Source organism: Anser brachyrhynchus (assembly GCF_964034855.1).
Source record: "Anser brachyrhynchus genome assembly, chromosome: 13".
Lineage (NCBI taxonomy): Eukaryota > Metazoa > Chordata > Aves > Anseriformes > Anatidae > Anser > Anser brachyrhynchus.
The window spans coordinates 6,644,162-6,659,182 of NC_137708.1; the positions used below are offsets into that span (position 1 = coordinate 6,644,162).

At 46.6% G+C, this 15,021-nt stretch overlaps 1 protein-coding gene across 6 annotated transcripts in view; it reads right to left on the minus strand.

Annotated features, from left to right (window-relative positions):
* LOC308177032 (uncharacterized protein) overlaps positions 1 to 15,021 on the minus strand; it is a 136,751-nt gene that overhangs the window by 81,038 nt on the left and 40,692 nt on the right. Inside the window, exons 3-5 of one of the 6 annotated variants that reach the window (XM_080553630.1) lie at positions 6,000 to 6,247; positions 5,703 to 5,898; positions 98 to 3,734 (exon numbers count right to left, since the gene is read on the minus strand). The exons of 1 other annotated variant lie outside the window; for it this stretch is intronic. In XM_080553630.1, the coding sequence (XP_080409756.1) occupies positions 5,721 to 5,898; positions 6,000 to 6,247 (426 nt within the window). In that variant the 3' untranslated portion in view covers positions 98 to 3,734; positions 5,703 to 5,720. Of the gene's footprint in view, positions 1 to 78; positions 3,735 to 5,702; positions 6,248 to 15,021 lie in introns of those variants that run through there. 4 more of the 6 variants (XR_013938808.1, XR_013938809.1, XM_080553629.1 and 1 more) reach the window with 4 other exon arrangements.

The following is a 15,021-nucleotide window of genomic DNA, read 5'->3' on the forward strand; positions in this document are numbered from 1 at the left end:
AATTTCACTAGCAGGCAATATGGTTTTCTTGTATATATAATAAACCTCAGTAATCAGAATTGCTGTGAGCTGCCACAACGCGTACTCTCCTGTGGTGCAACCCTGGTCGCTCTCACTGATGTGTGCTATTTCTGAACTAAAGCATAAGGTTTATCATCCCTGCTGTTCTACCCTGCAAGCAGGAGTAAAAAAGGTCGACTACTGTGTTCAGGCAGCATCAAATTACTGTAAAACAAGTGAGATACTGCAGCGATATATGGTGAATCTCAGCATCTTCAGTTCTCTTTCAGGCTTGCATGATAAATGGGTCACAAACTGTTGCGTTCGTAACAGAATTATAAGCCATCAACTCACCCAGCCCTTCCAAATTAATATTCAGTAAGGCTTTGCAAATGAAACTGTTTTGTACCTGGGCATGTCATGGAGCACCTGGAGTGCTTTGTCTGAACTATGTAACGGTGAGTTCAGTCTCATAAACCAACTTACAGGCTGATCTAGGGCTTTATATGATAAAAAAAAGATGACGTGTGCACAACTTTGCAGAGGGTAAGTGTTACACTGAACTCTGGGCTTGACGTAAGAGAGGAATTAGGTACTTCTGGTCAGTTTTTTTTTAAGTCTCCCAAATTCAAATTCAAGTGGGAGTTACTCTGTGCCACCCAAACGTGGCCATTCAAAGTCACTAAGGTCTGCCTTTCTTTGCCCCCACTGCTCACTGCTGGGCATGCCCCAGGCTGCTAATTCAACCAGGCAGTGCTACCTTCATCAGCAAGAACCAGCTCAGGTAACACAAGACCAATATCAGCCCTTCTTCTGTCAGAGAGGACATGAACCTTTATCTTCTCAAGCTGAAAGAGAGCGACTCAATAGATCTGCATCTATAGACCGCAACACTCTTTTCATCCATCTGTCGAAATGTGTGTACCTGACTGCTTCGGCGGCCACAGATACAGCACTCAGCACGACAGCTGAATCACTTGGGGTTTTGGTCTGTTTTTAATTACTTCCACTGAAATTCAGGTGGCACCAATGACGGGGAGGTGCACCCCACTGGCTCTCTCACCTTTTAGAGGGTGCAAAGGGAATCAGGGAGCTGGCGTTCCAAGTCAAGGGTGAGGTGAGAGACACGATGCTGCAAGTTGCATCAGCAAGTTGGTATGGGAGTAAATTAAAGAGTAGGAGCATGGGCTTGTAGCAGCAGGAGAGCTGAGGGATTTAAGAGGTGATGGATAAATGCACCTCCTGTTAACCTGCACCTTTTAAGTACCATCCAGCCACCCAGCTGAATCCACACTGATGTTGTGGTGCTGTGAAATGCTGTTAGTCCCAATCAGCTGGCAACCCCACAGGTGCCAGCAGCCCTGACCTGTGCAAATCGCAGCTTCTGCCGCTCGCAGGCTGATGGAGGTGCCACGAGCAGGAGCAGCGGGCTTCATCTGGCAGGGGCTGGTGGCAAATTGTAAAAGCTCTTCCCATAGAGAGAAAGAAGCTAATTTCTTACTAATTATTTGCCAAACAGCATGTAATTAAATAGTGCAGAACTGTCGACAATGCATCTTTGGGTCTTTAGGCCATATATTTTTCTCTTCGTGGCACACTCCTCCAGTGCTTCAAGGCTACTGCACGCTGCAGAGCAGCAAAGGAACAGAGTGATAATTGAACAATTAACAAATGATGTCATAAAACAATGTACTTAAAATAAAATGCATAATTAAAATAACTGAACCACAAAAAAGATGCAGCAGCATACAGAAAAAGCACACCAAAAAAAAATCCTTGAGAATAAGTCCCATGTAGGAACTGAAATATGCCATTTAAAGGGAAAAAAATAGCACCAGAGTGGTTAAGCAAAAATGTGGAATAAACTAGCAAGCAACAGTGATTTGCAAAAACTATAATAATGTTGCAAAAGAACTATTCTCTGTAGTTAACAAGTTTGGACCATAAAACAGTCCTTTGGTGACTCCCTGCATCATTATTTGCTACCAAGGCACTGCATTGATGGGCTCATTGGGATCCATGGATCCAGCGTTAGATCAGTAAGCAGGAAAGCAGAGGTCCCACTGGATTTCCTGCCTGGAGAGCTGTTAGGATCCGTGGTAGTTCTTTAAAGAGCAGAGCTGTGTGCAGTGCTGCACTCAAAATGACCGTGTTAGGAATATAACTACTTCTGGTACAATTGAGACATTTGCAGGGGGAAAAAAAAAAAAAAAACAAGGAAAGCCAAAAGAAAAAAAAATAAAAATGCGTGCTTGCTTGACAGAAACTCATTCTAACAAATGCAGTTTTTGAAGAGCTCTGCATGCTGCCTGTGTCTCTGCTCTTGGGAAGGCCAGAGAGGGGACTGAACCGCGGCCACCTCCACAAGGACAGGCTCCAGCTGCGGCCAGCCCAGCCGGCTGTCGCTGCTGCGGGCACCCTGCACAGAGCCAGAGGGTGCCACCAGGTGCACCCACCTGCATTCGTGGTCATTCGCAGCACGCAGAGCCCTTTATTCTGGTTTCTCTGCTTTCATTTGGCACTTCTTTCTTTCTCTTTTTCTTTTTTTTTTTTTTTAACTAGATACACTAGAAGAAATTTTAAAGCATGAGGCAGACGTGCTTTCCAAGAATAATTGCTCTTTGGCTGCTGCACAGGAGCTCTGCTCATGCATTTCTGGGAGATACTTGCAGACTGCTAACTGCTCTGGAAGCCTTTCAGCCTTTGCTGCCTGCAAATGGCATTATTAGTCACTAATAGCCTCAGCTCACCATGTTGTCTTTTGGTTAGTTAGCAGCTATTCTGCAAGTCAGAGACAGAGAAAGAGACACATATGTTTAAGCAGGAGCCAACTTCTGATCTGTAAAAAAAAACCTGGAGGGTTTTCTTAGAGCAATCCTACCATTAGCTGAGAAGCAATGGTGAGGGAATGTGTCAGCACGGGTTGGGGGTGTCCACGCCACCTCCCAGCTGCCGTTTCTGGGACTGGTTCCTGGAGAGGACCCAGAGGATGTTCTCGCAGGCTCTCTGGCCCTGGCACAGCTGCTGACATAGGGCTGTGGAACAGGAGGAGCAGGGGTTTCACGGTGGTAAAAGGAGCGGGGGGGAACTCAATGTGGTGCTTGGACCCAAAAATCCATGGCACCAAATTTCCAGATATAAATGGCTACCGCTTTCAGAGCAGTTAAATGACATATATATACATCTTATTAAAAGTCAAGGGGACTTAATAACTAAATCCTTGGTGTTTTGTTGTTCTTTTCTAAAGGTTAGGGATTGTGTTTGTTGTTTTTTGTTGTTGTTGTTTCATTAAGGTTACTTGCTCACCTGTTTGTTCCTTTTTGGATATTGTAGGACTCTGTTATTTACTGCTCAAGCAATTCCAAGAAGTGCTCTACTGACATTTCACGGTATTTAGTATTGACCAAACACTACATGATAAATCTTTATAATACTCCAGAGAGACCATCAAGGGAGCAGTTACAAATATATACATTGCAGCGTATTGTGTTCTGGGTTAAATGAAATATAAAATCACATCACCATCCTGGGTACTAACTGCTCCATCAGTATTCCATCTCACTCCAGCTGCAGGTATGGCGGTTGCCATTAAGACGTCAACATTTGTCGATTGCCGTGGATGGTAACTGATGGATTGCTCTTTCCCACAGTACGTGGGAAAGAAAATGGGAACCGTGGCAACGTTGGTATCTTGCACCATCCACAGCTCAAACTTTGTGGGCAATGACAAGCACCTATACAGAGAGAAAGATGGACACGCTGGTACTGGCAGTGGTCACACAGTGCTGTCCTGTGTGCTGCGTTGCTACATTTCCTGCTTCAGGAGATGGAGCATTTCCAGGCCTTCAGAAAGTTCTGGATTAGTTTTGAGTTTTGGGTAATTTATAGCCAAGTTGATTTCACCATCATTAGCTTTTATACGTTCAAACAGGGTTTAATTTTGTTTGGAAGATGCAGACGTGTGTACAGCTAGATAATGCCCTGTTTGTTTTACTGACTAATTCATCACTTAAAGTACAGGACTATAGGTTGAGAGACCAAGACTTATGCAGACTCCCATACTCCTAAATCAAACCAATAAAAGTTAAATTCACACTGTTTGCAAGCACTTTATGCAGATGGAAAATGTCACCTTGTCTGAAATACTTTATGGCACAATGCAGAAGCAAAAAGAAATCCCACAGTGAGAGATTAAAAAGCTTCACTAATGCTTAGCTGGGAGGCACGCGGTTCTGTGCTGCCTCCTCCCTGTGTGACGGGGAGGTTTTCCTGTGAAGCAGCATCCCCTTGGGCAATGCTCTGCGCACAAGCCCACCATGGTGCCTCGAGCCCTGTCCCTCCTCCCCCCAAAAAACACTGGGCTGTTCAACTGGGGCCCTATGTGCTTCCCCTGGGGTGGGCGACTGCCATGGGGAGAGTAAGGTGGTGGCTCCATGGGGTCCCACAAACGCTGGTGCCCTGACACCCACCTGGGCACGATCCAGCCCATCTTGTGCCCATTTGTGCAGCTCTGTCAGGCTCAGTGGTCACAAGATGCTGGGCCTGCTGCATTGGTTGAGGTGGTGTCCCGGGCTGGGGCTACACTTCGTCTCGTGGTTCATGGAACCAAGGTTTGGAGAAGGCTCTGAAGCTGATGGTTATGACATGTAAACTTAGTTTTCAAGGGTCTTCTAGCCATCTCTGTGCTGTCTCCTGCTACCCGAGATAGAGCCAAGACAGTGCTGCAAACATGGAAGGAAACTGACTTTTTAAAAACCAGCTTTAATATTCCATAGAGGACACATCCCAACACAAAGCTCTGGGGAGCTGCAGGACAAGCTGCTAGCCGGGCAGAGGGCAAACATGGAGCCACCAGAAATCAGCGTGCCCAGACCCATGTTGCTGTGCGAGGCTGTGCTTAGGAAGCAAAATCAACAGTCTCAAAAGCCCGATTCCCAGGCAACTCCTTCCCGCCGACATTGGGGGGAGATGCCACCCATCAGGCACAGCCGAAAGATGAGGAGCCAGCCTGGTTTCCTTTGCAAACTTTACAAAGCTTTCCTGCAATGTTTTCTTCCCTCTCCCTTCCGAAAGACAAAGGGGTGCCTCGCTCCCCCTGCTCCAGCAGCTCTGCCGACTGCAGGCGGAACATTAAATGCTCTGAAAGCATTTTTACAGTGGGGAAGCAGAGACTCTGCAAACAGCTAATGGGTGTATTTCAATTCCCTATTAATTGCATATTTATTACTCAGCTGCTGCAAGGAAACGTCATGTTAGGTTGATTAAAGCTTTGCAAGCTGTACAGTAAATATTTTAAACAAAAAAGGTTTTGATCTCGGTTGCTGTAGGGAAGGGTGGGGGAAAGCTGCCATTAGAGTTGCTATAATTAGCAGGCTCCATTACAGACAGTGTTTCCCACAGGCTCTGCAACATGCTTCGTGTGTGTCTGTCTGCATGTATTTAGGCAGAATATCATTTTATGTAAATGTATACATATAAATCGTATATATTTTTATATTTATATATTGTGTGAGGAGAAAAGGAGGAAAAGAGAAAGCCCATGTTGCTATCTTGTGTCTTGTTAACAGGCAAGATGAAAGACACATTCAAAAGGCAGAAAAGAGAAGAGGAGTTAGGTGTACTGACGGGAGTTTGGGGGTAGGTGACCAGCCCGCAAGCCCCAGCTGCCCACATAACGTGTGTCTGATTAATTAAGCCCTTGCCTGTACACGCTTCTGTTACTAAAAGCCAAGTCTCTGCACATATGCTTTTGGTCTCCCTCGCTTCATGGTGTCAGTCCGGGACCGCACATGCAGGCAGATCGCACTGGGCAAGCCTTTGTGAACGTCACCCGGACGCGGGGTAGCGATGACCAGCCACAGAAATGCCAAGCTTTCTCTCCTGGCCATCTGCGTGATGCTGTCAACGTATCACAACAGCAGTGATACAAGAGAAAAGAAACAGCCCGTATTTCTGGCACACTGCATCATTTTCATCGCTCGCCATCAGCCCCCACTTACCTCCTGCACAAGAGGCTGCAAAACCCCCAGACGATGGCACATCTCCGGGTGCGATGTGTGGCCAGCGGTTTTGGTCTGTGCTCACCCCCGTGGTGCTGAGGCTCCGGAGCTGGCCCCAGCGCTGCTCCCCCAGCCCGCCGGCACAGGTCCATGTCTCCTCTCCCCTGCTCCTTGAGCTTTTCTCTTCTTGATGTTTGACATGAATTAGAGGAGACATCAGTCAAGCCCGGCCCAATAACCGTGGATACCTGCCACGGGACAGGACAAGCTAAAGTGGCGCTAGTGGAGGACAGACAGCTCTAACTACTGAGCCTGGGGATGTGCAGCTCTGAGGAGGCGAAGGCACACCAGAGGGGTGTCGCTGGTGGGGATCAAACTGCCCGAACTCAGCCCCAGGGCTGGAAGACCAGCTCTGACACAAACGAGTGCTGAGTGGTATTTTTTGGCTGAAAGGGTAAAACCCTTAAGGGTCCATACACCCATCAGGGCACAAATGCACAACTGTCTTCGAATCTGCTTGCTGTAATCCCCAAACCAGACAGCAGCGGCTCCCAAATGCAAGAATGGGAGGTGCAGACGTCTCTGACTCTATGCTCAAGCAAGCCTTTAGCTTTTAGGTTGAGTGAACAAGTTCTCGGTCATAAAATGCAGGCCAGCAAATACAGAGTAATTTATTGTGTAGCCCTTAGAGCAGTCATGGTGCTCTGTATTCCCATGTTGTTGCCCCAGAATTTGTAGCTGCCATAGGCAAACCAATGGGCAATTTTCAGGAGCAAAATCTGTTGTTGTCAAGTCTTAGGAGTTTATTAAGCTGCAATATTTGGCTTGGCTCATTTCCTACAGCGGCTCCCTCTTGGAACTGTGTGATTGCAAGGGATGCAGCAGTTATTAACAGTAAAACAAGTTTCAATCTCTTATGACTGCACATGAAGGCTCAGAACTGTGAACCTTCAAAGGCACGAAATACAGAAGGCAAAACCAGAAATTATTCAGAATTTATTTTTTCAAGTAGGTTTTTGAAACCCATTTCAAAATTCAAGGGACCTCATGTCTGATTTTTGAAACAAACGTTGGCAATGCTCAAACTAAATGAGCCGTATTTACATCTCACTGATTTCTGTGAATGAAAGGGTGGCAGTGGGGTGGGGGGACACGACTGCGTTTGGCAAGTCCCAGTGCAGAGAAAAGAAATTAAATAAACAAAGCAGGAGCAGAGTACTTTCAAAAAGAATCAAACAGCATGGACCATTAATGTTTCAAGAGATAGGAGCTGTATGTGAGCCAACCATCCCCAAGATATTTATTCCCTATCTTTAAAATAGGGAATTGCATTAGAACAGGTAGAATCTTTCAAAGCAGGGAAAATTTTTAAGGGCACTCACTACCCTTTAAAGAAGACTTCAAAAACCATCTCCAGCATTGAGCTGAATAAGTTGGAGAGATTTGTAGGTTATAGCAAGGGAGAGTGATGGGAATACATACGGATCAAGCTGGTTACTGCAGTAAACAAACCTCCCCCAAACTAGCAGTGAGTGCTCCAGCTCAGGAATGAATGGCTTATTATCTAGAAATAGGTATTAAAGTAAGCCTAGAAGCTGGGTAAACACCAGCCAAGAGCTATAAACTATTGTTAGGGAAAGGTGAAAGCCAACTAGCCTTGGCCACTGGGTTGGTGAGGAAGAACATAGCTAGACACTTAGTTCTTCATAGACTGAGATGTAGCCTTGAGGAAGCTAACCCCTGAAGGCTTTGAAATTAAAAATGATGAAAAAGAAGAAGTTTTCATTACAAAGGAGGACAGCATAACACAGCTATAGAGGCAGAGCTTCAAACAGTGCTGCTTTAAATCTGTGACAAAGCCAGCAACTGCACGGGAAGAAAGCAAATCCACGCTTCTATTCATCCTGTACCATCAAGGGCAACATGCAGCTCAGCTTTCTGTGCATCCCGGCCGGTTTGTGAGAATGAACTATTTTATCTCAAGGAAAGAGACATTATCATTAATTGACTTGCATAGTGCTTTACACTAATAGCCGGGTGCTGTAAAACAGAGATACTGTAATCTTGCCAAGAGTTTGAAAATTAGCAAAGGTAGCTGGGCTTTATTTCCCCCCCCCCAAAATGTACATGCTCCACCTGGCAGGTGGTGGGCAGGCATCATCCCAGGGTCTTCCCAGCCCACCCAGCTGAGGCCAGCGCCGTGTGCCTTGCACACCTGGAGCTGCATCCCAGAAAGCCTCCGGCCCAGCTGGGTGCCCATGGCTGGCAGAAGGGTTGGAGTGGGGTCTTTTACATCAGCCCAGCACTGTTTGATGGAACTGCTTGCACCTCGTGTGCTCTCAGGGACACCTTTCCTATCCTTCCTGAAGGCCAACATGTTCCCAGACAGCATAAAGGGTCCTTAATATAATATAAGATCGGGTCTAGGACACTCCATTACCAATGAGATACTTAACTAATGTTCTGCTTGTAGCAGGAGGTCACGGGAGATTTATCTGAAGAGATGCACATAGAGAGACTTAGCAGACAAGCCATTTCACAACCTCTAATACCCTCACCTTCTTAGTTGCTCAGCTGAAATGCCTTAAGGGATGCATTTTACAGGAGCTCAAAAGTGAACTGGAAACTGCTTAGATCACACAACTTATGCATTTTAAATAGCAGTGTAAAATACTGTGCTTTACAAAAGCTCACTGTTGTACCAAGTGATATAGACATGCTTTGAGCACTGGTGCTGGAAAAGTTGCAGGAAGTACAACAGAAATAAAACACATACAGCAAAACAAATCTGTGACTTACTAAAGTTTATGATTAAAATTTAAAGACTGTTCAAGTTTTATTCCCCATAGCTGCTACTCCCCGGACAAGAAGAGACAGAGGGAGACTGACCTTGAATAATTAAGCCGGTCTGTGGCACCAGATCAATTGCTGGTATTGGCAGAACTCCACAATCAGGCATTTTGAAATGCAAGTGTCAAAGTGCGTGTAACTATGGGGCTTTTGGTGCAAAGCAGCCAATATAAAGGAGAAGAGGTGAAGAGTGAGAGAAAATAGATTGTGGAGTTTTTAGCACACTCATGGGGGAGGGATGGGAAAAGTTTCCATTTCCTAACTCTAACAGGACACAACTAGCAGCCGACAGAAACCCACCGTGTGTTTTGCTCCCGTAACCTTGTAGAAGTCACCCAGAGCAAGCTGAATCTCTCCTGAGTGAATTAAATCCGTCACCAGTTCTGGAGCAGATTCTGAGCAACTACTAGTAGTCAACACTTTAATTGAAAATAAACTTTGTAAATCCAGGGAAACATCTCTGCTCAACATCAATTACTGAACAAACCTGAGAGTGCTTGAAAGCAGACTTTCCCAGATGTGATGGGCATTTTTTCTGCTGTTTCTGCTCACCCTCAGATCTGGTAGCACTGAGGTGACCCACCAGAATGGGATGTGAATTTTACAGCAGTCAAGAAAGTCTTCATGTTGATATCAGCCAAGAAAGACTTTGTGTTAATTTCAGGAGCCAGGGGAACTCCTGCTTAAATCTCTTCCCAATCCCTTGACCTACAATCACATACATGGAAAAGCAGCATCAGGCAGACAAGATAATCATTGCATTCCTGTGCAACAGTACTGGAAGATGCCCTTAATACTGGCATTACTCCCAGAACTCTCTGCCAGACACTTCTGTCCAAAATTCAAGATATCTTAAGTGGCTTTCTATAGAAAGAGCAATGTACAGCATTTAGAGAGCATTTTCATGTATGAAGGCCTTAGATCCCACACACCCCTGCCCAGTGGCTCTCTCCAGCCACAAGGAAGATGGAAAGAGGCTGGCACAGTGTCACAGTGCTTTGGGGACTTCTCTGCTCTCCTTAGCAGGACAGCCCACTCAGCTACTGCCAAAGAGAGAAACTGCACATCACAAAGGAAGGAAGACACAGTCATTTCATTGCCTGTCCCACAGCTTTTATGGTAAGTTTTGTGGTACCTTATGTTTTCCAGAAAGATCCAGTCCCTGGAGTCCTGTGATAAGACAACACCAGCTGCCCTAGCTTTAGTTTTAGAGCTCATAGTGAGTTATAATTTCCAGTTTTCTCAAGTATATCTTAAGGCTTCGAATTCCAGGAGGAAATCAAAAGCAAACCAAATATATTAAAAAAAAAAGAACATTGATTCTTAAACCAAATCATTATCTAACAGACTTACTTTTTGATCGATATGCAGGGTGGCTATTTTGTAGTGCTCCAAAGACCTGGCTTGAATGCAAACATGGGCCATTGAAGAAAGTGTGATGATGAGCAGTGGCTGGCCAGAAGGGATGAGGAGGAAGGAGCAGGATGTCTTCCTCACGTTCTCCCAACCCATGACCACTCTTTCCAAGCATGGTTCCTCCCTGCGCTCACTCCAGTGCGAATATAAAGGAAGGCAGGAGGCAGCTAGGAGAGTGAGGAGGAGAGACAGAAGAGTTGCTGGAGACTTAGGGGGCCGCTTTCCACACCATCTCTGTGTTACTCCATCTCTCACTAATGCTGAAACATTACAGGCCTTTCATTGCCTTTGTTCTCCTCTTTCCATTCCATGGGCTTTTGGTACATGCAGCTTCTGCAAGGGAGTGAAAGGGAATCAGCAGCACTGGCTCCCCTCCTCAGTGGAAATGCTTTGAAACTTTCAAAGAACCCAACTCTCTCCCCACATCCCAGCGTTAATATGCACCAACTCTGCTCCTGACGCACTCCATTGTAAATGATGTATGAAATGAAATCTCCTCGCTCGCCTAATGCAGAGAAGAAAGGCTCTGTAGGCAATGCTACAACATTCCTGTCTGGAGAAAAAGACAGCAAAACCTCAGACTCCCTATAAGCAATACATATTTTTTAAGTTGTTGGTGTTTCTCCTTTTCAGTTTTTGCTGAGGGTGGGGATTTTAATTCAGATTTCACAGAGAAACACAAGCCACTTAAATGCATTTCTAAGCCTTTTGCAGTGATTGTGCGACCATCACCCATACCCTCACCAGAGGGAGTTGCAGCGGTAAATGCATTAGCCCCACAAACAGTGGAGCAAAAACAACGGTTTTAGCCCTATGGGAGGCAGCAGGCTGGTTGCACGGGGGAGCAGCAGCGGATGTCAGCCTTGATCTGGATTTGAGACCTCCTTCTAGTTTTATATGGAGCTGTTTGAAAACCAGAACATGTCAGCAGACTCCAAAGGGAGAGCGGATCAGAGCGGGCTGGGAGCTGCAGCGGGAGCAGTGCCGGAAGGTCGGCAGAGTAAAGTGGCAAATGCTCCACGGGGTGCTCTCCGTGCCCAGGGCAGATGATGGATTAGCTGAGGGCACAGGAAAAGTCGCTGGAAGGGAGAGCAAAGAAGGTGACTGAGACATTGCAAAAGGCACAGAGAGAGCATCTGCTGGTGACAGATAGTCTTGTGGAACCCTTAGAGTGACTTTAAGCCAGACGGATCAACCTTGGCAGCTCCTGGGCTTGGTGGGACCCACGCTTCCTCAGTGTGCTCTGATGGGCTTTGTGATTTCCCTGGAGCAAAGCACTGTAACCAGGCACCAGCTGCCTCGGTATCTTCTGCAGCCAGGCCTGAAGGAGACCCAGTCCTTTGGGCTGACAGGCGCTTGCACGGTTCCTGTGTGCTGTGGGCACTGTGCTGTTTGTTGGCCGTGCATTGGCTCCTGCACCTGGCCGTCACAGTGCCGCTGCCATGAACACTAAACTCTGCTTAGACCTTATAAAGTGTTAGTAAACTTCTAGGGATGATGTCTTTATAGCTGACAGATGAGCCACCTTGATGGATTATTAGACACTGTTAGCCATACTTGCTAGACTTTACGTTACTAATGAGTTTTAGGGGGTTTGCTTTCATCATTCTTTTCCCTTTTGTTTGTTCTGAGCAGCAACTTGCACAGTGACAAAACAAAATGCTTCGAGGCAGCAGCTGGAGCTTGAAATTAATAATAAAAAGTAGTTGTACTGATGTTTGGATGCAGAGTCATGCTGGCAAATGTGCTTGTTTCACACGGCCATGGTACACCCGAGCAACCTGATCTGTTGTCAGGGCAGGCAGGGGAGCAGGAAAGGGTCCCAGGGCTACAAACAGTCAAACAGCTCAACAGAAAGCTTTCCTGGGCACCACCAAAACCGACGGCCAGTTTTAAGAACCTCCCAGCAGCGATGTCCTGCCCGGCCTGGCTCCGCACCAAGCCCCCCCTGCAGACACAGCCTCGCCCCACGAGGCAGCACACGCTCCCTTCTCCCCCGGTGCAGGCAGGCCGCGTTCATCAGCCCTGTGGAGCCCACACTTACTGAAATACCAGAGCCATGTCGTTATACCTGTAACAAACCTGCCCTTTTACATATAAGAAGGTAAAATCTGTATGAGTTAGAAGTCTTGTCCAGAAGTCTTTAAAAAAAAAATTATATAGAAAGCCTAAAAGCCCCAAACGAAAGAGCAGACAACCAGTTCTGGCATGAGTCCAGATACATTTGACCTCCTTACTCCTCATTGTTCATGAAGTTAACAGGAAAAATATCCATGTTTATCTGAGAATGGCACCATTATTTCATAAAGCTGCTTTATTTCCCTTTCTCTTTTCTGTATTGGAAAAATTCCCCAACATAAACTGAACATTTACTGCAGGCAGATTTTCTCCTCATTGTTCAAGGATAAGATGTGAATGGGAACGGCAGGAGGCCAGCTATTCTCTAGACATATAAAGTGAAAATGATATTTTGAAGAAGATCAAAACCAGTAGCAAGTATTCAACCACCTCCATTATGTGTCTTCGTATTATTTGGGCTGCAAAGAGGTGACAGCAGCACAGCACATCAACCCTTGTGAACAAAATGACATGCAACAGTTTTTAATCAAACTCTGCTCGGGGAACATAAACCGGTGGAAAGTAGAGCAAATAACAAGAGAAGTTTTCAAGCAGGTTTACTTGAACTGTGATTAATAATAATAACCATAACAATAACAATAATGATAACAGTTTGTATTCCCAGACTTTGCCTTATCCTGTAGTACTTTTGAAACAGTGCCAGCTTATAAAAAAGCTGTGTTTCCCTTCCTAGGGCTTCGACAGTGACAAATCTTACAACTGAACGGCAAAGGTGTTCCTAGCCGGGTAGCTGCACTTTGTGGCACTAGGGAAAACCAAGCACCTCTCCTGTCAGTCTGCTTCTACTGACCCTTTCACAAACTCATCAGAACAAGAGCATCCAGGAGTTACACCTACAGGAAAACACTCACGGCCCTTCCTGCCATGCAAATTCCTTCTTCTTCCAGGGCGTGGAGATATTCATGAAGTACCCATCCTCCCCCATATTTCATACCCCACGTGGTAGCTCAGGTAGGATAACACTGCTGGAGTCATCCCGGGAGCCTCAGTCCTGGAGAATGCGATGTGGACCATAGCAGCTCTGGCAGGAGGGCTTTGCCATCAGAGTGATACTTACTGACACCACAGGGCAGCGGGCAGGGGATGCTTGTGTTGCTCTCTGCACCAAGGGCAGCCCTGAGGAGCCTGTCCCTGTGCCATACCCATCCCCAGGACGTGCGGACTCGCCACAGCAGAGCTTGGCTGCATGTGGGTGTTTCTGACCACTGGGAAGCCCTTATTCAGTCCGTCTATTTGTCAGTCCAGTGGGAGCGAAGAAATACAAAGCCAAGCAGGTGAGTTCACCCAGTGCCGCACCTCTCCAAAATTTTTCAGGAGACTCCTGGCAGCACCAAATTAACCATTAGTGAGGCACGCATCAGCACCTAAAGGTGTTGCAGCAACAGAGACAGACCCAGAGAGCCAGCTCTATAAATGGAGCTGTAGGGGCTCTTCATGTCACACAAGCCTGGAAAGATGCTTCCTTGGAGATCAAGTACCACCATTTTAAGCTCACAAATTTCATGCAAACAATGCCCAGGAGTACCGTGCAAGTACCTGCATGCTCCCTGCCTGCAAGTCACTGCTGTCATCTGCATGGGGATTTCACCTTCCTGAAAGGCAAGGGCTGATGCAGAGCACCCCTTGCTGCCGGCAGGTACCCGCATGGTGCCGTCCTAGAGCACACGGACATCAGACATCCCCCACCAACACCAGACATCCCTCATGCAGGCGGCTCCACCGCTAACCTTGTGTCAGGCACGTCAACTCAGATTGAGCCCAGAGGGCACCAGCCAATTATAAAGAAAACCTCAGAAAAGGTTTAGAGTTGGAGAGGGGCACACAACAGCTTTATGTGCAATTGCTCATCCAAGTCCATAAACTCTGTAAACCTTGTTCCATTATAGTCATCCTAATAATAATCATTAATCAGTTATTTAAAGTCATTCACATGAAAGGCTGTGAGCTTTTTTTTTTTTTTTTTGAGCCAGTATAAATCAACCTTATAGGCAAAAGAATAAATACAGGGAGACAGCTGTACAGATCACACTGTCACACCAATCACTGCTTAAAAGCACACACTGTAAATAGCAGACAAAATTCACCCCCAGTGGAATGCCATTGACTGCACGGGCTGGAACTGCAGCGGGGATAAATTGGCCTATCAAAAATACATAAAAATTTAGAAACAGAATTCAGTGACGTGAGGGAGCAATTTTTCACTTAAAATGACATTATCACTAGCAAACCCATTAAATATTATGGGCTCCGTTAAGATTCCTGAGGGGCCCAACAACACTGGAGGAGGCAGTGGTTGCACGGGGTGGGAAGCAACTCACACCCAGGGCTGCCAGTGGGACCACGCTGCTCGCCGGCTCCTGAGCCAAGGCTAGGGACAGCTGTGGGGTGGCAGCCCTTGCCCTGCTCCACCAGCACGTCTCCACGGTGCAGGCAGAAGTGAGGGGCGTGAGCAGCAGCCACATATAGCACCGCTGCCCCAGGTCCTTGGCCTCTTTTCTCACAGCTGGGGAAAGTAAACTCCAGCAAAACACTGTGCTTTGGGAGCTGAATTTGTCTGTCCTCAACCTGCCTATTTATGTGGCAGCATCCCTGGCCTGGGAGGAGCAGTGCCACCAGC